At 36.6% G+C, this 27,946-nt stretch overlaps 1 protein-coding gene across 5 annotated transcripts in view; it reads right to left on the reverse strand.

The window, feature by feature from the left end:
- TRAPPC9 (trafficking protein particle complex subunit 9) overlaps positions 1-27,946 on the reverse strand; it is a 522,423-nt gene that overhangs the window by 427,537 nt on the left and 66,940 nt on the right. For all 5 annotated transcript variants that reach the window (XM_049819680.1, XM_049819672.1, XM_049819700.1 and 2 more), the window contains 4 exons: positions 22,237-22,363; positions 20,504-20,636; positions 13,369-13,532; positions 3,667-3,819 (listed from right to left, as the gene is read on the reverse strand). In XM_049819680.1, coding sequence (XP_049675637.1) covers positions 3,667-3,819; positions 13,369-13,532; positions 20,504-20,636; positions 22,237-22,363 — 577 coding nt within the window. The remainder of the gene's footprint in view (positions 1-3,666; positions 3,820-13,368; positions 13,533-20,503; positions 20,637-22,236; positions 22,364-27,946) is intronic.

Below are 27,946 nucleotides of genomic sequence, written 5' to 3' on the forward strand. Positions count from 1 at the left end.
AAAGCAAATGACAAATTTACATTATTGTGTCATTAGAAGGAGAGTAATATAAACCAAAATACAATTGTTGGATCACTACAGAAATACATAGATCACCTTTCAAATAGCATGTACAGCCTACCTGAAACATATAGAGCCGAAAGCAGTCAAAAGGGACAAGGCTGATCAATGTACAGAACTGTCTCCATAAGAGGGACAACTAAGCCCATTAAACATATTCTGTCTGTGAAAGAGACCACTGTGACAATAACAAGTGGAAATGTATACAATCATGACTGTATGTACGATGTTTAGAAGATGTACTGTTACCTGTTTCTTGCAATACAAGAACCAAGTAATATCAGAAGGACACCAGTAGGTGCAAAGCTGCTAGAAGTAATTTAGCTGCAATTCTTCTTGCCACAGCATGTTGTACAGTCCTGATGCAGAGAGTGAAGAATTTTATGAATGAGAAACCTACTGAAGATGACTAACAATGCCTAAAAACAGAGAAACCATATCAGGCTCTGGAAGTTCCTAAGCGAACAACCGTTGGGAGCCCAAAAGCCTAAAGGAAAGTAGCATGTATGTTCATGATTCACCCTATATTCTGCCTCGGGCATCTGCTCTTAGCCACTATCACAGCCAGGATATTGGACTAGACGGTCATTGAGCTGATCCTGTACAGCCACTCATGTGTTTTTGCTTCCTTTAATCTAGAAGAACATCTAACATTTTTCTTTACAAGACAGTATACCATCAACACACAAGAATTAGATCAGCAATTTTGATTGATAACTTAGTTTACTTTCCAATTGGATAAGTGTATCATCAGAAACATCAGTAATTTATCCTTTCTGTACTATGTCCTGATTACAAACAGAGTAAAAGGAAACAATTTCAGCAGCAAATGAAAACAGATCAAAGTAACAGATGCCCCGCTAAGGGCATTACTTTTAAAAGGCAAAAGTATTTTGATCATCATTGTAAATCTGGTCTTCAAAAGAGAAAGGTACCATAGCTACCATATGATTAAAAGTCATGCCATAGTTGCCATTGATTTTTCTAGCTCTTTACTGTTCTTCAAATCAGGATCCTACCTGCTTCTTTAGAAAGTACAATATTTGTAAAGTTAAAAGCAATATAGAAAAATTACAGTAGCAAGTAAAAATGTCAATGTACTTAGCATCTCTAATAATACTTTCAAGGTACACACAGAACATAGCACCCAAAGATAATGAAGTTCTAAAGAAACACTAATGGATCCTACTCCTTTATCATCACTGAACAAGAAAAGGTTGAATTGCTTCCAGGCTTCAGTTACACAACCTTTCAAAGAAGCTGTAGGCAGAAATAACAAGGTCGTTCCAAGATTTTGTTCACATGTGGTCACATAAAAGTTAGATACAGGTAGAACAAAAGAAGCCAAAATCCACTATCGCACAACTGTTCAATATCAATACCGAGAATTAAGTTTGTTATCTTCCTGTATAGAGTATTTTGTTTGTATCTTATTTTATCTGAAAAACTGCTGGGCAACTACGGCTTCAGAATCCCTTCGAAGCTTCTTTGAGACAGGGCAAATTTGGAAGTTACAAAAACGAAATCAACAGAACCGGCACTAAAGACAGTAATGTCTAGCTTGATGCCATGAAAAGCTGACATCAGGACTCAATAGTCAGGATGACAGTAGGTATTATTTATTGCAGAGCTGGGCACACGGGGGATCGCTCCTCCTAATATGCGTGCGGCATCAAGTCAGTTACACAATTTATATGCAAGTTATGCATACATATTCATAAAATAATTAGCATATTCATGACTTTTCTGAGAACTCATTAACATAAGTAACCACCCATCTCCGCATGCACATCATAATCCTTGGATGGGTTTCAGGGACACCTGTGCAGTCTTGAGGCATCCTTTGCCTCTTTATCTCATAGCGACCTTGCATTCCGTTCTCGAAGATAAATTCCATTAAAAGATTACCGTGTGCTTACATATCTGTCTCACAAGACAATGTTTACATAGTTCATTGCTGCTGCTTGTTAAGAGTCTTGTCTGGTAGTTTTCCATCAGGCTCAGGCTTCAAGCTTTTAAAATACTGACTTTCATAATTATTTTTCAATTTATATTGATTACATTGATCAAGTTCCTTCTCATTTCCATGCCACTGATTTCTTTCCTATTAATGTTAACCTGTCAACAAATAAAAGCTAAGTTTTCAAAGTTCAATTTAAATTTTGAATCAACTGGCCTACAGTCTTTCTGTATAATACAATAGATTGAATAATTGAATTATGATCTAATAAAAGCTTTTATAAAATAAGCAAGCAATAAGCCATTGGAATTTCCATGGAAAAGACAGGTCATCTACAGGGTACACAAGGACCAAGAGTTCAGGGATCTGTAAGTAATGCAGTATCATCTGCTCCTGAAACAATAAAATCATTCTACAGGTATCATCGGATCTGCTCCCCCACCCCCCCAATTCTGTGAATTTGTAGCACAAATTTGTGCTGTATGGAATTACAGTTCCTATCAAGGGCATTTCTCAAAGCCTCAATTCCTTTGCAGCTGTGTTTTCAGGGTAATGTCAGGGTGTGGTCTTCCTCCGCTATCAGCTTTTTCAAAAAGTTCTAAAGTAAACATTAGTGTAGCAGCACTATGGGTTTTGTGAAGTTAAATCCTAAAATACTTCTATAATATACGTATTTTGTACCAGGGAGGTTTAAAAAACAAAGAAGCCTTATAATCTTTACTACAATTACTACAATTTCTGTCTAAATGCATTTGCAAGATAACTCACAGAACTCAGCTCTATTCAACTTGAATAAGCTGTACATATAATCCTGTTACATTTTTTCTATACTGAAAATATATATTTTTTTAAAGATTAATTATACTGATAAAGCATACCTGCAACTGGATCCTGGGAAACAGTCCAAATAATAATGATTTTTTAAATTTCTTTATTTATTTTTAATACGGGAATATCTTGTTTTGTCAAGTTAATTCAATCAGTGTAAATATAACAGGCAATTGAAAAAATACAGAGTACAGCAATTACTCCAGTGAGACTGTGTGTTTATTATAAAAAGGAAATCCTTATTCCAAGTATCTGGTACTTGTAATTCCAGATAATTCTAATACAAGCAAACATTGTGGGTTTTTTATTCAAAAGAAACTATGAGTTTAAGCACATGAAACTTTCTCTACAGTACAAATATTAGGGGGATTATGCCCTAACATTGCAGTATGTCACTTCTGGCAAAACAGCAGTCAGCCACGATTAAGACTCCTACAATCTGCGTAACTAAATGATCAACTTAATGTTATTTCTCTTTAAACCCACTGATGTTTGCAAACTATTTTTCTTTATCTTCATAAGATAAGGATACAAAGAGACACATAAAAAAAACCTCTGTGTCAAGAAGGATTTAAAAAGATAGCAAGACAAGATCTCATGACAGGGAAGTTTGGTCAGACTATCATGCCCACAGTCATCACAAAAATTCAGTCTCCAACCCATACAGCTCACTGAACAGTTGTCTTTACATTAAAAGACACAAATATGAAAATACACAGCCACATCACACACCATATTTTAAAACAAGTGGCATAACAACTGGGTGTTTCTCAGAAGCACATACAACCCTCCTAAACAAGGAGAAATTAGAAACTCACCATCACTGAGATCTTGCAGAAGATTTTCTTGGCATGAGAAGTCCAGCTTCACTTTAATGTTTACAGTAAATGTTGCAATCTTTCCAGGTTTTAAAGGAAACTGGGAGAGGGTATCTTCTAGCTTCCAACTCAAGAAGTCCCCATACAGCTTCTCTATATTAAAATAAGGAAAAAATTCAGAAGCATAACCACTGTGTTAAGGAAGTTTAAGTTTATAACTGTTGCACAGAGTATTAACTGATCTGTCATTTTTTGTTTATATACTAAAATATTCAGAATTAAGGCATTAAAAATGAATGTAATGCTAGAAAGGCATTAGAGAGGTTACTGACATTGGCCTGGAAGCATGTAGATCACAAAGCTCAAAATATGATACTAAGCTAAGAACACTACCAGAAGAAAAATATGGCACAACAGACAGCATTAAATATACATTTGAATACTTGATAACACAGCTTGAAGGGGACCTAAAAGTTCATACAGTTTGGAATCATACAGACTCCAACTTGGAAATGGCATATGAATGCACAAAACATTTCATCAAAATATTACACCAAAATAAATCAGTTGCAATTCTGAAACACGACGGAGAAGGCTAGGAAGACTACTAGCTTTCATTTTTTTATAAAATAAAAGTCCTTTCTGAAAACTGAGAAGCATAAATTACACAAGACCCAAATATTAAGGATGCTGCCAGACAGGATTAGTTCATGTTAAAAGGTATTTGAAAAATTATTTATCATTGGTCCATATGAGATATGGCACCTGTAATTATTAGCTCCTCTGCCCTAAGCCTGAAGAGCCAGAAGGTAATATGAGGAAAAAAACCCAATATTTACTGTTCATCAATACATTGAGACACTTTATCCACTTTATTCAGTCTCCTTATTACTCCAGTAACATCAAAAGATCCATCTTGAAACGAAGAAGAGCAGAGGGTTAAGTCCACTTCAGGAAGAACATTGAGTTAGTTATCTGTTATTTCAAGCTCTGAAGTATGCCAAAACCAAAAGTCATGGACATTTAAGTACCTTCAGCAGAAGCCATCTAAAAAGTGATATTCTGTGAACTTTATGCAAGAGCAAATAATTTTTTTTAGAATGACAGAAAAGGTTGTTACATACTAGCATGGTACAATAGAAGTGACTTCTTCCTGAATTAATCTTATTTCAGTTATTAAATAAACACAAAAAATATCTGCTAATGTCTGATTTCTTTTACACACTTCATGAATGATCCGGGCGGTGGAATCAATCTCCCAGTGTTACACTTCTAATCCATTGTACAGGATGGAGTTAATTTTCTTTATAGACACCTATATGGTGCTGTGGTTTGGACTTGTGACTAAAACAGTGTTGGCAACACACCAGCTTTTTGGCTATTGCTGTGCAGTACTTGCAGAGCATCACGGGTTCCTCTTTTCCCAGTTCACCCTGCCAGCAAGTAGGTCAGCAGTGGGCAAGAAGCTAGAAGGCAATATAACCTAGGACAGCTGAGCCAGACTGACCAAAGGGATATTCCATGCCATAAAATGTAATTTTCGTTTGTTTTTTCCTCCTCTTTGCTTATTAAACAGCCTTTATCTCTACTTACAAGTTTTCGCACTTTTGCCCTTCTGATTCTCTTCCGCACCCTGCTGGGGGAGAACATGGGGGCAGTGAGCGAGCAACTGGCTGGGGGCTTTGGTTCTGGCCAGAGTCAACCTCCCACATTCATAAATTCATTAATATTTGCAAGACCATAGAATGCTAAACACTACAGAAAAGTCTATTAATACATAAAATAAACATGATGGTTTGACTGGGAGAATCCTAAAAATATGTTAATTTAATGTCACAATGCATACTATCTCCAAAGTACACTGAAGAATCCTTCTAAAGGATCATTTAAATAGCATCTCAGCACTGCTTTGCATAACACAGGGACCACTGAAAGTCACACAGTTCATCTCTACTTTGTACCAGGCTACTGTATTTAAGAGCAAGTTAGTGTATTGGCATTTCAGAGCCTTTCCAAAACCATCATCTAAGACCCACGTGTGAGAAAACGGGGTGGGAAGACTGCCTCGACAACTACAATCTAGAATTAAGGATCTTTCAAAAAAAGTAGTTAGAATTCCAGTCCAAACTTTGTTGATTTGTACAGAAAAAAATGCATCTAGGGAAGAAAAAAAAAAGTTAATATTTTTTCATTAACTTCTACCTAAACAATAACTGCTTTGCCTCAGATGTATTTTTCTCACAGACCATCAATTGTTATCTTGTGTCTTTTCGCATCAAATCAATATTATGGACTTCTTTATAAGAATAAAGATGAGGTAGAAACAAAAAATCCTCCTAATAATTGTTTCCTTAAAGTCACCTGCACCTCATCTAATGATTTAGCTGTAACCATATCACTGTTCTGATTTTCTTCTATTTTCAAGAAAAGAAGTAGCTTAACAAGTACAGCAATCTCTACACCCTTTTCCCCATAAGTAAAAACGTAATATGCTAAAGGGATGTTTTTCCTCAGTGTAAAGAAAGTATGACATATCCCAAGCACTTGAGTGTATCTTCAGTTTAATGAACAAATTGTTTCCAAAACGTATTTTCACTAAATATGAGATTTATTTTAAGATATTATGAGTGAAAAGACTTTCCAAGTGAGAGTAACCCTTGTAGATACTCTCTGACACCTGTAATTACAAGACAAGGTCTAAATGCTTGAGCTAGAAGTTAAGCTGTAGAGAAAAATCTGGTTTATGTTTATCTGACAATGGTTTATAGTTTAATAATGTTTTCTTCACCTTGTTCAGTAATCATTATTACAGTGACTTATACTATGGCATGGGTCTTCAAACTTTTCAGTTCAGCATGAAAGAGCCTTATTTGGGGCATGCATTCAGCTGTTTCCAGAGCCCAAAATTTGTGTTTAGCAAACAACTGAAGTTACAAGCGACTGTTAGTCAAGAATTTAAATTAGTAACTTGTTTTATCCTTCTACTGGATACTAAGTCATTAAAATCTAACAAGTATCATATAACAGCTTGCCCACAATCTATCTTTGGGTTACTCTAACTTATAATAGATTTTAAGGTCTAAAAAAAAAAAAAAAAAAAAACAAAAACCCAAAAAACTACACTGGCATTTTGTAGAGAAACTCGATGGAAAAGCAAGTCTTTTGAGATCACAAGAACCTGAAGTCCTCAATTCTTTTCAATCTTAAGTTCCCAGGTAAATCTTCCTTTTTTCTATGGCTTATTTTAATGTAAGCACATCTATAACATTCTTTACTGAAATAATGTAATTCTTTGTTGGGGTATTTAACTTCACACGGCTCTTAAAACAATTATTAGAAACCATAATCTTTTTGTACCTTCCCACCATCATAAATTCATGCTACTGTATAGCACAACACCTATTAGGACTGCTACCATTTTTCTCAAAATTATTTGCTCTTAAGATAACCAGTGAACAAACAAAACCATAAAATGATAAATTTAAGAATTACTTAAATAGGAACAAATTCAAGTTAGACTAGCACTGTGTATTAAGTATTTGCTATATTTGAACATTAATATCGCAATTGCATAGATTGCAAACATGTAGATTTATGGGCTACCAAGTTTTTAATTTCTTTTTTTCTCTTCATAAAATGCTTTATAGAACAACAGTGTAGACAAAGACATTTCTTTCAATAAAAATGTTTAAAGCTATTAGCATTAAATTGTTCTGCAAATTACATCCACCACTTGATCAGATTCATTTCCAGAGAGTTTATCTTGACTAGATTTCAAAATCATTTTGGGAAGTAGTAATGTCAAAGGCAAGAAACCCAAAAGGACCTCATGAAATTAAGTGAGTAGGCAAAAAAATTGACTTCAAAATACATAAAGGTAAAATAATGCAACTAGGAGAAAAAAGAAAAAAAAAAGAAAAAAAAAAGAGCTATGCCTGGTATGTTGAACTTGGAAGTGGTAATTACAACTCAACAAAGAAACCATAGAGTCACCATTGACTCATGGAATCACCATGGAATCATCAGCTTAGTGAGCAGCAACAGGAAAAAAAGAAGAAAAAAGAACAAACACAAAAAAACCCAAACCAAAACAAGAAAACAGGTCATCATTAGGAAGGATATTGAAAGCAAGTCAAAGAGGGGGCATTTTGCCACTATATAAAACCTTGGTGTGCTTACATCCTAAATATTGCTTGCAGATTTGATCTCCGTACTGCAAGGACGACATACTAAAGCTACAGACAGTCCAGAGAAGGGTAACTAAAATGATGAAGGGGTGGAGCAGCTGCCATGTGAGCTGAGACCCTTCAGTCTGAATGGCTGAGCAAGGGAAGATGACTGCAGATTACAAAAATTACAAAGATGGCAGATAAAGCAAATGCAGAACTGTTGCTCACTAAATTCCCTGGCATAAGAACTAGGAACACTTGATAAAACTATCAGATTAAAACAGATACAGCACTTCTCTACCCATCTGGTAGTGGAATTCTGAAATCTGTTGCTACAGGAGGCTGCAGAGGCAAGCAGTACCAGCAGCTTCAGAACGGGATACGCGAATTCATGGGGAAGTCCACAAAGGGCTACTTAAAAAGGAGTATGTATGTACAGCAACTACTACAAACACAACAAAAAGACCACAACAGTGGTGAGACTTGCATGCTGTCCCTAAGCAGCATCCCCTAATGTCCTGTGACTACTGAGCTAAATTCTTGCCTTTGCCTTTCTGTGGGAGAATAGGACAGGATGGGACTGAATCCTCTGTTAAGCATAGCATTATGATCTGCAGATAGCCTCGAAACTGCAAACTGAACTTAAAGCATCAGAGAAGCTATATATACGTGGAATAGTGTCCTGAGCACAGTTGTGGATTCTTGACACACACAGATATGCAGAAAACCAACCAAACAAAAAAACAGGGGATAAAGAGATGCAGTTCAGCCTGGAGGTCCAGTTAGATGCTAGCAACTCTAGAATTTAATTAAAAGTCTTGGAAAACTGGTAGAAAGGGTTTTAACACAAAGACAAAAAGAAACAAAGTAGAAATAAAAAGGTAACAGACTATAGCTGAAAGGTGAAGTCTGGGTAGAATACAACCAAAACAACTGCTGCTTCTCAAGCTGAGCAGTTGAAAGGAAGTATAAATGCAAGAGCAGTTTCCAACCAGCACAGAACGATGAGACCCAAGTACTCCACATGTCTGAATTCAATGTGCACAAAGGTACACTAAATGCAAGTATGATCAGACACCTGAAGACAGAAATCTGATGGGCTTCAAGGTAACAAGGCTCTTCAGATTTCTATGGTAATCTGCACATTTGATTCTTGATGCCTCACCAGCTGAAGTATATATTCCTAGCAGAATACATAGGACCTCAAAATCGCTATCAGTTCTAAATGCATAGGCATTGGCATTCATTGATCTTAATTTCTCCAAGTGCACAAAACTCTATTAAAAATGAAAGTTGTGTATTTAGCACTGCAAAGTAACCACCACCTTTTTTTAAAAGGAGGAACTGTGGGGTGCGCACACTAGAATTACAGGGTTAAAAGCACTAATAGTTCATCAGCTCATAGACAGTCTACTGGTATTATTATTACTTTTCCTTTGAGACTGGGGACAAACAGCCTTTTTCAAATTGAGGAGACAATCCAGAATACTTTTAATTCAGACCTAGTAGATAGAAATTAAATTTGCAGGACTTGGTATGGTCTTTACAATGTAAGTGTATGTAGCAGAGCTTCCTCTAGGCAATTAACAACTATCCCTAAAAGGAGGAAAAAAAATTGCTCTAAAATCATGAACCATTTGACATTTATACTATGAGTGGAAAAAAGAGTTGGTAGGAGTCGTACAAAATCATGATCTTGGTCAGCCAGTGTGAGCATAGAGGAAGAGACTTGAATTGAGAAACCCAGATAGTAAAACCATGGCAGCTAGGCTGGGGCTGGACTACCAACACTCCTTGTTGTCCTACTTTCACAAGGACATTTGGACTAACTGGAGAAAAGGGTGCCTGTATTCGTAACTCTCTATAGAACATAACCTGAGTCCAATTTGAAAGACTTTACAGTTTTGTTTGGCAAGAAAAGGTAAATAGGTCTATTCCAGGATATTCACAGTTCTTAAAATGGTTACCTGGACCTCAGAGCAGATTTTTCATCTGTGGTCTGGCACAGCTAAACAGCTGAGACAGTAAGCAGATGTGTTCAAAGACCATGGGAAGAATACAGCTAGACAAGTGAATTTATTTCTCTGTGTTTAAACTCTAGAGGTCAACCACTTCTAAGAAAGATCAGTTAAGGTTTTGCTTCATTATCCAAGGTCATTCAGTGTGTGCAGCTGGTGCTCACTACTAGAGCCTAATAATATGTGAGGCTGGTAAGAAAGCCTGGCACACTCTTCCCAGTCCTTCAAGTTTGAAAACATCAGTGTTACATTTGCCCCTGAGTGGATCAAATAGCTGGATTATCAAAGCTTTTAGAGTGCACCCCCTAACCGAGACATAAGATGTCTCTGACAAGAGCTGACTGGAGAGAAAGGATGGAAATGCATCCCCCTTTGCACGTCATCATTCTAAAAAAAGTATTAGACCATCTGACCTGGTGAGGGACGATACGAGGTGACATAGAGTTAACCTTGACAGTATACATATGATGTCCAACCTACAGACACCACAGCCTGGTACACAGAGTGGTACAATCAGACATTAAAAGACATGACAGACATGTTTATTGTGGCAGCATGACAAGTCCCTTTTGCTGATTTGCCTCAGGATCTGTTCCATAATGCATGCCTGCTAAAGGACTTGAAAACCCTGTGATGTCCTTTATGAACTGCACAGGGTGAGCTGCAATTTCTGCTCATTTATCTGAGGGCCAGAGTGGAAAAGCTAAAGAGCTGCACCTGAAAGAAATAGAAGAAAGGAAGAAAGGGAAGGCAAGTTTGCAAGACTGATCTTCAGAGGTTCTCATTAACAAGACACCATTGAAAACAATATCAGAGAAGTGGGCTTCCTCAAGAAAAGCAACTGGCTATAGCTAACATGACGAAGGAGGGAAGTAGGTCACTGCACTGCAACAGCTAATCCCATCCAGTAATTTCAACAACAAAGAAAAAGAGAATGTTTGCTATTCACAGCATTCATCTTTGTGCTAAAAGTTGTGGCCCCAGAAACAGAAGGTAAGGAGTTGGAAGGCAGACAGGAAGGCATGCAGCAGCTGCAAAAGATTTACGAGCAACTGCCAAGACTAAAAGAACCAAGGCAAATCAGGTGAAACGAAGAATGATTGAAAGCTCTTTGTATTTGGCTGAAATGGACAACAACTTCTCATGGGCTCCCAAGCTGACAGGCAAGCTGTGGCCATGGCAGATGAAGATGCCTAACAGCTTTCAAGGCGACCTTGAGCAGTTTAAATCACAGGCACATTCCAGCTGAGGAGCAGTAAAGAATATCCAAGAGACAACTTCTTAATGCACTACAAATTGTTCACGAGCTTCTGCATATGCTCTAAACTTGATACATAATATCAAGTCAAGAGTCTGTGTTGCTATTAGAGATGATTTAATGTCATATCCACATTATTTCCATGCAAGTAGCATTCACTGACCAAACTGAGCTGCTGACATCGCAAATCTTCAGTTCCCTGTTGATCACCAGAATCCCATGTCATGTGTTGCACTGTACCATGACTCAATCCTTATGCATTTGTATCAATTTACGATAATAAGTAAAATGGAAGAGTCCATTAAAAAAGGCAAAGGTCCTTCCTTTGCAAGACCAGCATGTAATCACATTTGAAATAACATAATTATTACATTCTTGATGTGGACCATGAGTTCTTTTGCCATGGATAGAGTTTTTCAGCGCTTTATATTGTACCCACAGCACACAGTCATGTCAAAAGTCATAGTTATTTACGTATGTGTTTTCCTCCAATAACGCGGTTCATCTCGAGCATACAGTTCCAAAGACAGGGGTGCATTTCACTTCTGTGAGACCATGCAAGAAACTGAAGAATCTCCTTGACAGGACCCTGGATAACCTAATCTAAAATTTTGCTTTCAAAAGAAGGCTATTTAAGATGATTTCCAGAGGTCCCTGCCCACGCAGAATTCTACGATTCTATGATTCTGATGGTATGGCTCTCACACTCTGAGAACAATCATCTGGTGCCTCTCAAAACTCGCTCTCATTTCTATTTTTCCAAAATGGCAATTTAAGTGTTGCATTTTTTTTTTGAGTATGCATACTTATAACTTACTCATCATAAATTTTCCTTTTTCTGATAAAGACAATTATGATCATGCTTAATAACATCTAAGAGACTGTCAAATACACAGAGGCTTCATTGTAAACATTTTCTATAGAGAAAGAAAATGAAGGATGAAGTAAAATTAAAGTTTTACTGACTTTATAGCTGGGTATAACAACTTTTTTCATTTTTCCCCCATTATTTTAACAAAAGTTGTAACTGAGAGATGATGGTTTTAAAGTTTACAAGAGTCTCTTTTTCAAAATTCTGAACCAATTAACTGCATAATGTTAGGTACGAAGAGTCTGATTAACATCTGATTCAGAGGCCCATATATTCCACCATTTAATACATTTCATTACATAGACTTCACCATTGAATATGCATGCTGTATTTGGTCTTTCCATTACATACATACAGCACCTAGCACAGTAGGAGCACGTTGGGATTACTGAAATAAGAACAGTAAGTCATCATAATTTTCAGCTTCTAAAATTATTCTTGGTAACAAGTCTCAGACAAAAAAAATCTATTCTTAGATGATTGGCAACTTCTATTCTCTCAGGTTGCAAAGAAGAGGATACTCTGTTAAAAAAATCAAGAGCTCGAATACAGAAATGAACAAAAATCACCAGGTATCACACTGCATTTTAATACTCTGGCACTGACAGAATAAAACCTGCAATAAAATAAAGTATTTCTATTGTAAGTAAAGATTATCTTGCTTGTCATCTGCAGTTCTTCTGTTAATATCTTCTTCATAGTGATGCCTCAGAGGACAAACCAAAAACAATAAACACATCACAAAACAAAGGCAAGATTCACCTGTCAGACTAATTCTTAATACTAATATGTACAGACTATTTTAAGAGAAATAAGTGGAAGCAGGAGGCGTACTGTATTTCTTCCATGCCTTCAATTCTTCTTTAACTCATAATAGCTTATTTTATTTATTGCCTTGTTTTTTAAAGTCTTTTATCAAATTTTTTTTTCTTATTGCTCACTAAGTGAGATAAAAGTAGGCTTATTTACTTCCACTCCCTCAAGCAGGACTGCATTACTGCTAATGGCAATTTATTTAATTAACTAATCAGTGTATTTAGACATAAGGAGAAAATAATTTAGACCCAAGATTCTTGCTTTTTACTAGTAATTGCCTCAGGATTATTTTTTTCCAAGTAACATTAAAATGAGATCTAGATTTCCAAAAAGCAGGTGACCCTTTGACACACAAATGGTTCTACAATTTCTTCTTTTTTTTTCTACATTTTTTCACATTCGCTTTCATATCTCTATTCCTACAATAAAACCAAACAATGATTCCAGTTCTGTAACAGGGATTATGATACTTATTCTAAACTGACCTAAAGTAAGTATAACACAACTAGTCTCCTTTTATCAGAGAAGAAGTGATCATTATTATTTCTAAATATAAATCAGCATACACACCCTTAGTGTTGACTGTTTTCGCTGTGACCTCTAGTTTCTCCAGCGGTTCTGTTCCAATGTTTTCTAACTTAATGATAAGCTGTTGGGTCTCTCCATTGTAGAGCTGTACAGACACATTAGTGGAGATTTCATCCCCTGAAGAAGGCTGAAGTGTATGAGCAGACCTACAACATGTGACACACAGACAAACAGAATATTATGATGAAAATGTTAAAAGCCTGTCCAAGTTATATTGGACAAGCCTGTCCAATGTATTCTATTAACTATTCTTTATTCTTCTATTAACTGTTCTATTCTTAAGACTCAAACTACTACTCTGCAGTCTTGAGGATAGTTGATATAATTTTCAATTCTCATTTTAGCCAGCGTCATTTTTTATAACCATTGAGGACAAACATTAATATTTTATGCATAAGACAAGTCCGACTTCAAACAATATAAAATATGTATTCCTAACTGAGAAAGCTTATTAAAAATTTCTGAAAAAAACGTAAAAAAGGGAAAAGAGAAAAAAAAAAAGCAAGAGCAGGTCATTAGAATGAGCAAACTTGAAAAAAGTGATATCTGATCTATCACATGTTTGAACACAAGGGTTGAGTAACAATGAGTATCAAGAGCTGAATGTAAAAAGAAAAATAAAATTGAGGCGAATAAGAAGTTGAGTGCTACACAGGAGAAACCAGGGTGAGAGTCCTCTGCAAGATCCTGAAGTCCATACTGCACCCTGCTCGGCCTGTAAAAACTACAAAAGTGAGAATAAAGTCAACTGGTGGAAGAAACCTCAGAAGAGATGAAACCTTTGTACTCACAAGAGAGGATACATTATCTTACATTGCTAGGCATTCCTAAACTCCACCAACATATGATATGTGTGGAATGAAGAAAGAAACACCTTTAATGACAGATAAGCAGCACTAACTGTTTTATGCAGCTGTTCACCCAGAAACTGTTTTCTTAAGGGATCATAAACAGTACCTGAAATATGAGGTAAGATATACTTAGTAGAGCAATATATTGTAAAAATAACTTAGAGATGAAACAAAAATTATTCTACATTATACATGCTAGAGAAAATGCATGGGGTATCTAAAGCATCAGAAACATGAGAATTTATTTAAACTAGTATCAAGCATTTCATTTTAAATTAACAAATGTGTCAAACTAGTCAATTACTGAAATAGCAGATATGCACAGTGCTACAACAACACATCATTGATAAAGCAGAATTGAGCAGTATTTTACATATATATATATATATGTGTCTTGGGATAATGCAGTTCTAGTGGACAGCAGAGGGCATAAAACTCATAGGAGTGGATCCTGTAGGAAATTCACTGTGTGAAAGGTGAAATAGTGAATATAAATGAACCCTTTAGAACATGAATGAGAAATGAGAATTGCAGAACAAGACAGATGGGCAGAGGTTCAACTTCTGACTGTATTTTTCATGCTAATGCAAAGTGGTCAGAAGGGATCAAGGATACAAGGGCAAAAGCTACTGAGACTAATGACCGATAAATCCGTTGGTGAACCCAGGTTCAGTAACTTCTTTTGGCAGGTATTTCTGCTACCTTTCCTTTCTATCCTATCCTTCCTTAGCACAAGATAAGCAGCCTCCACAAACAAGAGCAGATTTTAGTCTTTCAGAATGCACCTATTACAACAAGTACTTAAAAAATGTATTTTTTAATAACTTAAAATTTACTGTCATGTTATCATTATCATTGCAGCACTCTGAAGTTTGGGCATTTGGAGTGACAGGAAAGAAGGAATTTCTTGTCTCCCCCCATACCTAGGTAAAAGTATCAAGGAATTGCATACTAACAACTCAAACAAATGGTACTTTCAATGACTGTGTATCAATGTACATCTGAAACCCAAGCCCAAGCTAATCAGCTTACACATCCTTCCCTGTAATGCAGCTTCTTAAATTAAAAACCATCTCAATTCTTAAGTACTCTATAGCCAACAGCTTTGTTCTGAACTTGCAAGACCTCAGGACTGAGGCTTGCCATGGGGATATTGGTAGATGAAAAATTAGGTAGGAGCTGACAATGTGTGCGTTCAGCCATGAAACCCAATTGTATCCTGGTCTGCATCAAAAAAATCCTGGCCAGCAGGTCAAGGGAGGTGATTCTCCCCCTCTCCTCTGCTCTTGTGAGACCCCACCTGGAGTACTATATCCAGTTCTGGAGGTCCCCAGCACAAGAAAAACATGGATCTGTTAGAGCAGATAGAGAGGAGGCCATGAAAGTGCTCAGAAGGCTGAACACCTCTGCTATGGAGAGAGGCTGAGAGAGCTGGTGTTCTTCAGCCTAGAAAAGAGAAGGCTCCAGGGAGACCTTATTGTGGCCTTTCAGTACCTAAAGGGGGCTTATAAGAAAGATGGAGAGACTGTAGTGACAGGACAAGGGGCAACAGTTTTAAACTGAAAGAGCATAAGTTTAGGTTGGACATAGGAAGAAAATTTTTTTTACGATGAGGGTTGTGAGACGCTGGAACCAGTTGCCAAGAGCAGCTGTGGATGCCCCATCATTGGAGGTCAGGTTGGATGGGGCTTTTAGCAACATGATCTACTGAAAGATATTCCTGCCCATGGCATGGGGTTTGGAATAGATGACCTTTAAAGGTCCCTTCCAACCCAAACCGTTCTATCATTCTGTGCCTGCTCTGAACTTGTTCTGACCTGCCTGCAAATCTGGTTTGACTTACTGCAGCAGCATTTATATAGATAGTAATGGAAAGTGGTTGTTCCAGGTAGAATGAGATATTTATGACTAACACAGTGACACCGTGTACAGAAACACAGGTCTGGTATGATAGCAGAGGCATTGCAAAGCGGAGACACAGGATGCAGCAAAGAGTAGTACTAGCATGGGATGGTAACAGATGAGGCATATACTTAGCACTGGAGGCCTCACAGCTACAAACAATTCACTAACAGTCAAAGAAACACAGACATGAAGCTGGGCAAAAAGAACTTTCAGGGGTAACAAAGAAAAAAAGAATCTAATATACAAAAAGGCACCATATATTAAATTTGGATGCAATGTGGAGCTTGAGTGAAGAAAGGACAAGGCATAATAATGTGTTAGCAGACAAAAACGGCTTCAAGTGTTTTCTAGCGTGTGGAAAAAAAAAAAAACAAAAAACCACCATCAACATCATATTCCTCTCAGTGAAGATCTCTATATGCTGACAACTCATTGTACCACCAGACTGAAAAGGCCAACCTTAGGACCCAGAGGAGCAGTGGGAGGGCAAGCACACCACCAGGAAAACAGGTAGAAAATAGGCAGTGTGTGTATAGCAATTTTAAGTGTATTATTAATAGTGATTCTTCTTCTGTATAGAGTATTTTTCTCTCTCTTTTTCTTTCTTCTGTAATAATTGCATCTGGACTAATAACAGTCTAATACAGGAATCATTAAGATACAGCCAGTAAATTCTTGGCTTTATACATAAAGCATGTTCCCTCTTTACCCATAAACATGATTTTGAGCATTATGGTATTGCACAATTCTTTTAGCATATTAGAAAGTACTCATCAAGAAAGCCACCTATAATGCCTGGTGCACTGGGATGCAGCTTCAAAATTTTCTGGTTCTCATGGAAATGACGGATATTTTTCCATATGAAGTCTTCCCCAATTTTATTTACAAATTTGTCATTTTCTTCCCTCAATTTTCTTACTTTATAGGCTTTTCTATTAGGATTGTTTTACTCAGTAGTATAATATTTTTATATACATGATACATATACATATGCACAAATATATACATAAATACATATAATGATAAAAATATATACTAACAAAGTCATTCTCAACCCACAGCAAGCTTCATCAGTGCACCCTTGGTAAGTTTGCAGTCAACACCAAGTTGGGCGGGAGTGTTGATCTGCTTGAGGGTAGGAAGGCTCTACAGAGGGATCTGGACAGGCTGGATCGATGGGCCGAGGCCAACTGTATGAGATTCAACAAGGCCAAGTGCCGGGTCCTGCACTTGGGTCACAACAACCCCATGCAGCGCTACAGGCTTGGGGAAGAGTGGCTGGAAAGCTGCCCGGTGGAAAAAAGGACCTGGGGGTGCTGGCTGACAGCCGGCTGAATATGAGCCAGCAGTGTGCCCAGGTGGCCAAGAAGGCCAATGGTATCCTGGCTTGTATCAGAAATAGCGTGGCCAGCAGAAGCAGGGAAGTGATTGCCCTGTATTTGGCACTGGTGAGGCTGCACCTCGAATACTGTGTGTAGTTTGGGGCCCCTCACTACAAGAAAGACATTGAGGTGCTGGACCGTGTCCAAAGGGCAAGGAAGCTGGTGAAGGGTCTAGAGCAGAAGTCTTATAAGGAGCAGCTGAGGGAACTGTGGTTGTTTAGTCTGGAGAAAAGGAGGCTGAGGGGAGACCTTATCGCTCTCTACAACTACCTGAAAGGAGGTTGTAGTGAGGTGGGTGTTGGTCTCTTCCCCGAAGTAACAAGTGATAGCATGACCTCAAATTGTGGCAGGGGAGGTTTAGACTGGATATTAGGAAAATTTCTTCACTGAAAGGGTTGTCAAGCACTGGAACAGGCTTCCCAGGGAAGTGGTTGAGTGACCATCTCTGGAGGTATTTAAAAGGTATGTAGACATGGTGCTTAGGTCATGGTTAGTGGTGGACTTGGCAGTGTTTGGTTAATGGTTGGACTCGATGGTCTTAAAGGTCTTTTCCAATCTAAATGATTCTATGATTCTATTACAGCTTCTGCTAAATTGAGCTTATTAAATTGACCTTCCGTAACATAGATCAATAAAATTTTTTTTACAGTTCTAAAAAGACACTATGGTATGCCAGAAAGGCCTAGAATTATTCTTGGCAATATGACTATCACCCCCAAATTACTATTACAGCAATCAACTTTTAAAGAAATGATAAAGCGCTATGACTTTTCAAACAAGCCTTGTCCTTCAGTTTCACCCACAAAGAAGGCAATAAATATGGTATAAGATTTTCTCAAGTACTTAAAAAATAAATTTGGTGAAAAATTAAGAAATGTCATCTTGATTCCAGTAGAAGGAGCTATAAAAGCTAACATGCTGATGGTTGTCAGTGGAAATGTAAATGTAAAGCAAGTCAGCAAGATGCAAGGAGAAAAATTGGATCCCGATCTTATCCTGCTGTCTGTGAATTAAGAGTGTTCTTTATTTAAGTTCTTCACTTCAGTTCTTCACCATGTCTTTTGAAAGTACATCATTCTCCAGAGAACCCAAAGGATAAACCACTGTTGACAGGAGTCACATGAGGCAATTTGCTGGCATCAGAGAGGCTGGGAGAAGGAGTAAGTGATGGGAAGCAGGGACCTCTCTGGCATACTGCAAAGTAGCCAGAAGTGCATCTGAATTCCCAGGGTGTTACAGGAACTAAGACTGAGTACTGAAACTAAAGCATCTGAAGAAACTAAGAGTAAATTTAACACCAATGAAAAAGTAAGAACACACCAATATACAAAGAAAATCTCGTTAATGTTCCACATTATCAGCTGAACATATATCCCAAAAGTGCAGATATTATGCTCATTTAAGAATAGTTGCAATTCTTTCAAAGTCTTTCATGCCCATCATGTTCTTTAATTTATTCATAGCTTTGGCTAGCTACTATTAATGCTGATTACAGCTAAACCATATAGACTCCATATCTAGCAGAATATTTATAGGGAATTTACCAACACATAACTCAATTGCAGTGTTTTTTTATTTTCCTGTCCTTGTCAGGATATTACTTATATATCTTTGTAACACAATGCCATCAACACAGCCCATTCCACATTAGAAAAGTGGAATTCCACATGGAAAAATCAGAACCAAACTGGTTCCTTTGCTTTACTAAGTAAGCCATACTGAAGAACACAACCAAAAAAAAAAAATTACATATATACACACACATATATATCCCTTTGTGTCATACAATACTGATGATCACCCTACTAAGCACCATAAATGGAGCTGAGATCTTCCAATGAATAAAACGATCCCTGTGGTACTTGAGCTATCAAGGCAGTAAGTAACAAAAGGCTGTTTCCTGATCCATAGTTAAACTAAGAGTTAAAAAAAAAAAAAAAAGTAAAACTGAAACTCCCTATTTTTACAAATATTTGCAAAATGGTAGATGGATGGCAAAACGGTAGATGGATGGCAAGTCTCTGAGATATAGTGATCAACATGCCACTTAGTAGGCGAATGCTCTGAAACTTGAAAAGTTCCAAAAATTGAATTGAATCAGTGTCTTACCAGTTCTTTCTAAAAGAATGGAATTAGTCAGCCACACTCCACAAAAAAAAGCTCAAAAAACCCCAGAACACCCATAAAACCCCCACACTACTACTGTGTCCTTTTTTGGTGAGTGTAAAAGGAAGTTATTTTCATTGATTCTTCCTGTACTCTTAAACATATTGTTTCTGTAGTATGGTATCAAGTCTGGGCCCCTCTTGAACAATGGAAATACTGATATATTGGAGCAAGTCCAGAAGAAAGTTATCAAAATGATTAGGAGGCTAGAGGACATGACGTATGAAGACAAGTTCAAAGAGCTGGGGTTGTTCAGTTTGAAAAAAAGAAGAGGGGATTATTTTTCGTCTTGTGAGTGTAGTCAGACATTAGAACTGATTTCCCACAGAGGTGATGGGAACACTGCCCTTGGAGATAATTAAAACTTAACTAGATCATGCCCTGAGCACCCTGATCTAACATTTAAGCCATATCACTTGTCAAAGCTGGCCCTGCTTTGAGCAAGACCCTGGACCAGAAGACCTCCAGAGGCACCTTTTCCAACCTACGCTACTCCATGGATTACCTCTTCAAGATTTTATGAACAATTAGCCTTTAAAGGATTCAGTCCTTTAAAAGTATGACATTAATAATGAATAACCATTACAGTCCCTCAGTTAATTAAATAACAAAATATTTTCTATGAAATTCCAAGGTTTCATGCAGTAAAACAAAAAACTTAGATTTATATCCTAAAGTAAATAGTACAGATATAGTTTATGTCTTACTTTTCTAAAGCACTGATTATATACTCAGATGAAGGAGTTTTTATTCAGCATGTGACTAACACTTAAATATGATCAAATAAAATCATCATTTAATTCAGTTTCTCACCTTGGAAGGGAGGTACTGATCTGCAGCCTTGGCAAAGCTGGAATTACTTCAACAGTACAGCCGTTGGTCTTCACCCCTGGAAGACTGTCCAGAAGGCAATCACTGAAGACTCCAAAAACTGAAGTATGGTAACCTGATTTTTAGAAGAAAACACCAGTGTGTTGTGATTCTTTCTGTTTTCTGAAAGGTGTAAAATTACTAAGCTTACTAGTCAGATCTTGCCAACATTTATGCTACGCAAGCCACCATCTTCTCTACAGGAGAATCTTCTCAGGACACAAAATATGTAAAACATTTTCAAACTCCTTAAATAAAAACATTTATAACTACATGATAACATACAAACAACACACATGCACGCCTTTGTATCTGTGACATGTAAAATAAATAAAAAATTTTAAAAAGAGTCCATGATTTCTACCACGCGTTGTGGTTAAGTTCTGCAGAATCCTTTACAAGATCAACATCACAAGTCATTGTACAGAGACCACTATTTTATACTGCATCACCTAATCCACTGGTGCACATAAAACTTATTACCCTTCAACATACATTAACAGTTCCCTATTTCCTCAAAAAAATTATTACAGGGAAGAGTCTCAACTCTTCAGAAGGTATTCAGAAGGTAAGCATAAAAGAATCCTAAAGGAAATTAATTAGGAAAAAAAAAAAAAATATATGCATGCACACACAGACACCTGCCATAAAGTACCACAGCTTATCTGCTGGAAGTTCAATTTAGTAGGAAAGTACCTTCCTTACCAGGCGATATATATAAGCTGTATCTGAAGAAAAATTTGATACATTGACACACAAACAGCTGCCAAGTGCAGAAATCAACTCCTCTACTTGCAATACATTTTTAGCATGTGAAACTAAAAGCAGACAACTACAGCACAAATGTTCTGAATGCTTTGATGCTATTCTGTATTTACTGAAATAGTTTCTGTGAAAAAAAAAAAATCAAATGAAGAATCATTTTAGGAGCAGACAGAAAAGCACTTAAGAAAAATTCGGTGAGAACAGAGTTTCTTGAAGTTCAAAGCCATCTTCTTTTGGTGTTTAGCTTTATTAAAAAGGTTCTTTGCCTGTAACTCTGTATTCCAGGAACACATACCTAAAATTTTGTGTTGGTAAGATTATTCAGTTGAATCTATCATCTTCACATATACCTCCTTTTCTAGGAGACGGATCTGCTTGCCTTCTACAAAAGCTCTTTAATTCTCTTTACTTACTACAAACACAATTCAATTTAGGCTTATTAATGAAATGGTATCTCGACTGCAACAGACTACACGCATTGGTTAAATTGTTTCTACAGAAGCAATCTGCAAAAATTTCTGTAATCTTACATGAACACAATTAATTAAGAAAAATGAACTGCAAGATTATCTTCTGCATTCTCCTGAAAAAGTTCAAGTAATCCTCCTCAGAAGCTTTCCAAATGAAAGTGTTAATAAAGGGGAGTTCAAGTTCATTATCCTTTTCCTCTCGTACATAAGATATTGTAAATATGTGTTCATTACTGCTGTTGCAACCAAGTGATTTATCAGGCTATGTTTTTAATGAAGTCTAGTATAGAAAACAGATCTCTCTTTTGTTTTTTTCTGTTATTTACTGAGGAGAATTCAGAGTGGCAAATATATACATGGCATACAAACCGAGGTAATCCAGAGAGATGTAAAACATGTGTATGCTTTGCTAGGAAGAGAACAACTAAAGACATCCCTTACCATTGACAGTGATCTGTCCAGTAGTTTGAGGAACACCAACAAGAGTTACCGGATAAAGACCAGATTCTGCAGGTAAAGAAAGGGCTGCAGGAAGAGATTCGAATTCTACTCCTGTTGTCAAGAGACCCTGAAAAAGTCATATTACATAGATAAATCCATTTATGATATACACATACATTTTTATGATATATACTTGTATTTTAATCCCTTGCATTACATCACCCAAACTTTTACAGTTTATTCCAGTTTGCTTATAGCAGTTATTTTGGGGTTTAAGTTCCAGTGAGTGAAGCACGCATCTAGAATTATGGCAAGATTTCTATTCAACAGTGAAACGTGTTTCAGGATCTGAGATGGGAACAATGTATGAAAAACTAATAAAAATTTATACCCAAGCACAGTAAAAAGAATGAGTGATACAATCTGTGTGGTGTTGGTTTGTACCTACATTTAATTGTATCTCTGACCTTAGTTATACATTTGCTTATATTTTGGACAGTGGAAATCAAACATCAAATACCAGTCTTGCTTAGCTTTAATTAAAGTTCCTGGCCAGAAAATATTTATCAATGGGGAGAAAAAAAATTTAGTATTTACAGATAATGGAGCAAGTCTAGCTTTACTATCCAACCCAAACATTTCAATGAGTTGGAATAAGGCATTCATTTTGCTAAATTGATCCTCTATCAAGCCTAGATGCCTGCAGTTAGACTGTATGATTTACTCCCTTAGTGCCAGAGAAATCTTTTAGCATCCTAAATTTAAAACATGGGACAAAATAAGAAATGAAGCAGAAAAAAAAAAATATTTAACAAACTTTTAAACACGGGGCGGGGCGGGGGGGGAGTAGCTCAGTTAATGAATTTAAGATGCTTGAACACAGAATGTACTGTTGCAAATAAGAAATTTAATGTTGTAAAGCACATTAAGTCTAAGTTACCAGCTGCTTTTCTATATACAGATTTTTATTTTTATTTTTTAATAAAGATGCCATCCAAATATCTCCATCAATTAATGCAGTAAGTACAACTGGATTAAACCTCAACTCCATGAGGACGCTTCACAGGAAATCAAAACCTATGAAAGAGGTAAAGACAGATGAAAAAACTCATGGTTGGAGCCACAGAAAACCACAAATCGACTGAAGACTAAACAAGGAGTTCAAGAAGCAGCAACATTATCTGCACAGTGCCAGAATACCAGCATTGCTTCCCTTTGAAAACATCTATGACTGCCTAGTTTGTAATTCAATTGGGTTTTGAATGGTGCACCTCTAATGCTCGTGTCAGCTGTAAAAGGCAGACTAGCCCTCTTATGTTTCCAAGTCTCAATTAGAAATTAGGAAAATTGATACTCGTATAACAAGTACTTAAAGAAACGTAAATGGCACCACCGGAATAAGCCAGCTAATGACTGAAACTTGACCTGTCTTGTACATTAAGTCTTTAATGGCCTGATTTGCATTGGGACTAACCACCAGCAAGTCTTCTTCAAGCAATTCCTAGATATTAACCAAAATCAACCCACTAGCAGTCAAAAACTGAACTAAATTAAAAGCCATTATCAGAATGTCTTCCCTCCTCAGAAGGCATTGTGCCTTCTGGAAAATTAACAAATAACTATCTTTTACATAGATGCTACATAGCAACTAAATAAATGCTTTGTACCTAAGATTTTTAACAGCAAAGTCCTAAACACACCAGAAGCTTAAGAAAGGAAGCTGAACAAGTTTGTCACGTTCTTGATTTCTCTTCTACTGAAGATCTGAAGTCATCAAGATTATAATATACCCAAAAGCTATAAAATCCTTCATTCTAGCAACTACTTCTTTGTAGACCTGACCCTGTTGAGACAACACTTAATTCAATCAAAGCAACTCTTGCTTTGCGGAAAGGTACGTTAGAGAACTCTATCCTTAATATTGCACAAAATTCAATTTCATCATTTCACTTGAGTTATAAGAAAATGCTGTGTTAAACCCTCATTTCTACTGAATTCTAGTTTTCCCCCAGTTTCACATGGAGACTTCAGCTATCAGAAACAATCCACAAAAAAGTAAGTAAAAACTAATTCCATCTTCCTATACACTCACCACCCAGTGCATCAGACTGCATGTGATAACTGACTGCATGATAACTGACTGCATGTGACTGAATGTGAATCCTTCCAGTGGGATTCACCCCACAGAAATGGGGTGAATATTCACACTTTAATACTGAACTAGCCTCAGTCTTCAACACAATCATTCTGCTTGTGCTTTGGCTGAACTAAATCTTAGAACATAAACAAAAGGTGATGCCATACACACTCCAAAACTCACTTTTAAAACAGGTACAGAAGGCTTTGTAAGATTATTTCAGTCCTGAAAGGACTGAACTATCACTTGGCCAAATACTCAAGTATATTTGAATTATTCTGGATTCACCTCAACTAAATACGTTCATCCAAGGACTTAAAGTCCTAAAAAATAAATTACAAAACAAACAAACAAAAAAACCTCCAATGTCTTCTTTAGTATCAGCTATAGCAAATGTAAATAAACAGAAATGACAGGGATCCCTAAATATTACCTAACCGGTCTCCCTACCCTGAAGGAAAGCCAACTCCACAGGAACCATTCCCAGCATGTTTATCCAGGAAGTTTTGGAATTTCCCTCAGTGGTAGTCTCTAAGAGGGGATTAAGTAACTTAATGCAGTGGTTAAACTTGAAAGCCTTTCCAGTTCAAACTTTCTCCTAACAACCACACTGAACTTAAATTTCAACAATTAATACACACCACTACTTTTCCACTCCTAGCTAACTCCCCAAATTAGCCAGTATACCAAATGTCTATAAACATATACAAAAGACTATGAAATGACACCACCATAGTCAGGTCACTTTTCTTAAATATGGAAAGCTGCTCATTAAGACATGGTCCTAATCATTCCATTTTTCCTTGGGGCAAGGGAGAGATGGAAGCAATGAGTAAATAAAGCTTTCTCCCATGTTCTTACTCCTTTACTTCACATTTTTAATCAAGCTGGATGTCAGGACATACACTTATACATTCATTTCACTTCTTGCAGTATAACCAGTCTTACGCTTTTACTTAATATGAATTAGTCCCCCATCCCAGCAATTAGACATCCTCCACTATCAAGCTGGATTGAGGGGGTGCATGGGAAGACATTTCCCTGAAAGCCTTTTAGGGTCCCGTAAAGGAAAAAAGAACCTCAAGGGGGACTATAAACCAGCATAGCCTAAAGAAGCACACGTAAAGTAGCCATGTGCACACATATACAGGCTGCTGAATGACCCCAAAGCTGCCAGTCAAAACCTCACCACCCAGCTAGTTTTGATCTATGGCACCTGTGAGCTCCCTTGTTGCAAGGAATTGAGGCTTGGAATGGATCAGACCCAAGTAACACTGAGGAAACTAAAGATCACAACCATGGAGGGAAAAAAAAAAAAATATAGGGAAATTAACTGAGAAAAATTAAATAAATCAATGGTAGTATTTTTAAAGGCTAGTGGTCAAGGCTTAGGAAAAGCATTGATCACAATCCAGCTGTCAGAGAAAGCATCTTCCTTGCCAAAGGATTTAAACTGAGTATGAACAGCAAACAAAATCCAGACAAAAATCAAGATAGAGACAGTAATAGACAAAAAGGCATGTGAATGTATATGGAGTACAATCACCCAAAATATGCACATGCGTATGGACAAGAAGCAAGAGTTACTATTATGAGAAATTGCTAGTATTGAAATGATTTAATAACAGTAAAGCAAATTTTTTTAAAAAATGCTATGTACAGTGTACATTGTTCCCTAACCACTGAAATTATATCAAAATGACACACTCGGATCATGCTAATCACAAACACAGCAAGTTGATCACAGATAACTGCTAAAGCAAAATAAGTCCTCAGCACAATGTATTTTTCTTATAATGCATTAAGAATGCATTCTCAGTCTATTCTTTAACAACAAAAAACCATGAAAATGAAGAGCTTTTCTAGAGAACAAATGAAATGCAAATGCCAAAACACCTGCACTAAGCACATACTATGCCTGGACTAGAAATTAAAGAGTCTCAAGTGTATTACCACACAAAGGAGAATACAGCATTCATTTCTCTCATTAAGAGAGTTTTACTATTCAGTAAAACTTCAAGTTTTTAAAAGACACTAAGAAAGCATAAAAACTCATCAAAATGGAAAAAACCCCAATATAAACCTCAACTAGGCTTCAGAGTTCCAGACATAAACAAATCAAGATACTTACCTTTAAACCTTAACCCCCACAAGTAAGTTTTAAAAGACAATGACATATCTAGAATGTCTGAAAGACATTTTCCGTATTGCTATTTGCTAGATAGCAGAATTCAGCAATATTTGCCCAACATTGCCCTCTGGCGCCTACACATTTTTTAGATTAACAGTGACAATCAAATCAAGGCTGAAGTACTGTCATATCCTTTACCTAAATGTATCAGATGCACACAAAAAAAGGGGGAAGGGGGGGGTAAGTGTTAGATTTCTTTCCCCTAGAGTCTTGTACCTCATTTCAAGTAATAATATTTAGTAATCTTTTAGTAATCATTGCTCTTTCTGACCTTATAGGAAAAGTTTACACATATACAAGGTCTCCTCCAGGGAATATATGAATCACACACACAAGAAAAAAAACAACCAAACACAAAAAAACTTTTATTTCCTTGCATTCTTATAAAACAATTTAAATTGTCTTAGAGTGAATATATGCATGCTATTATCACAGCAGGTCTTTCAATCACTTCAAACCTCAATGTAGTTTTAGAGAAACAAAACAACTGGCATGTAAATGGTAGCATTTGGGGATGCTGTTAAAATAACATGAGTACGTAACTGCTTTTTTTAGGCTTTACTTACCAATCCTGAAATGTAATCATTCTTTTTTTAAAGTAACATTGCTTTCCAAGTTAGTTTTCACACTGAACATACTTTATACAATGTTGTCGAATACTTTACACAAAAATTGTCAAATATTTATTTAAAAGGAAATTTTCCCTATGATTTCTAATAAGGTTATTTTAGGCAGACCTAGAAAATACCAAAGATGACCATTTTTATCCTTCTCCCCCCACACCTTCTTTGTGTACATTCTTGCCCAATATAGCTTCAATTAAATGTAGCATATCAGTAAGTAAATATTCTCTCAAGATGGCAGAAACAGTACAAAGATGTGAACTGCTCACAAGAGCAGCTCATGGAAACAATTTGTTCATAATCTAAGTCATGGGACTTATTATACATAAAGATTTATCAAAATTTGAGATGGTATTTTTAAACATCAACATAGAGCTCTTTGCTAATAGTGTAGTTTTGAAGTTTACAAACAAAATGTAACAGCCATTCCTACAGCATCATTAATCAAAATACCACACTTAAATTGTCTTCAAATAAAAACACGCTCCAAAAAGAAGAACTACAGAACAAAGACTTCTTGAATAATGACTTAATACTATAAATTACATTATGCCCATGTTTTGGGGTAGTATTTTTTAGTTTCTCAATATTAATTTATTAAACACGGTTTACACTGCTTTGTATATATTGTAGCCTTCTTAGAACCATGACTATATTTTCTCGAGTAAGTGCAGAAAAAATGCTTTCACTCAATAAATAACATTGCCTCAGAATTTCTCAGTTGTTTTTCACTCAATAAATAACACTGCCTCAAAATTT

This window comes from Accipiter gentilis, chromosome 2 (genome assembly GCF_929443795.1).
Source record: "Accipiter gentilis chromosome 2, bAccGen1.1, whole genome shotgun sequence".
NCBI lineage: Eukaryota > Metazoa > Chordata > Aves > Accipitriformes > Accipitridae > Astur > Astur gentilis.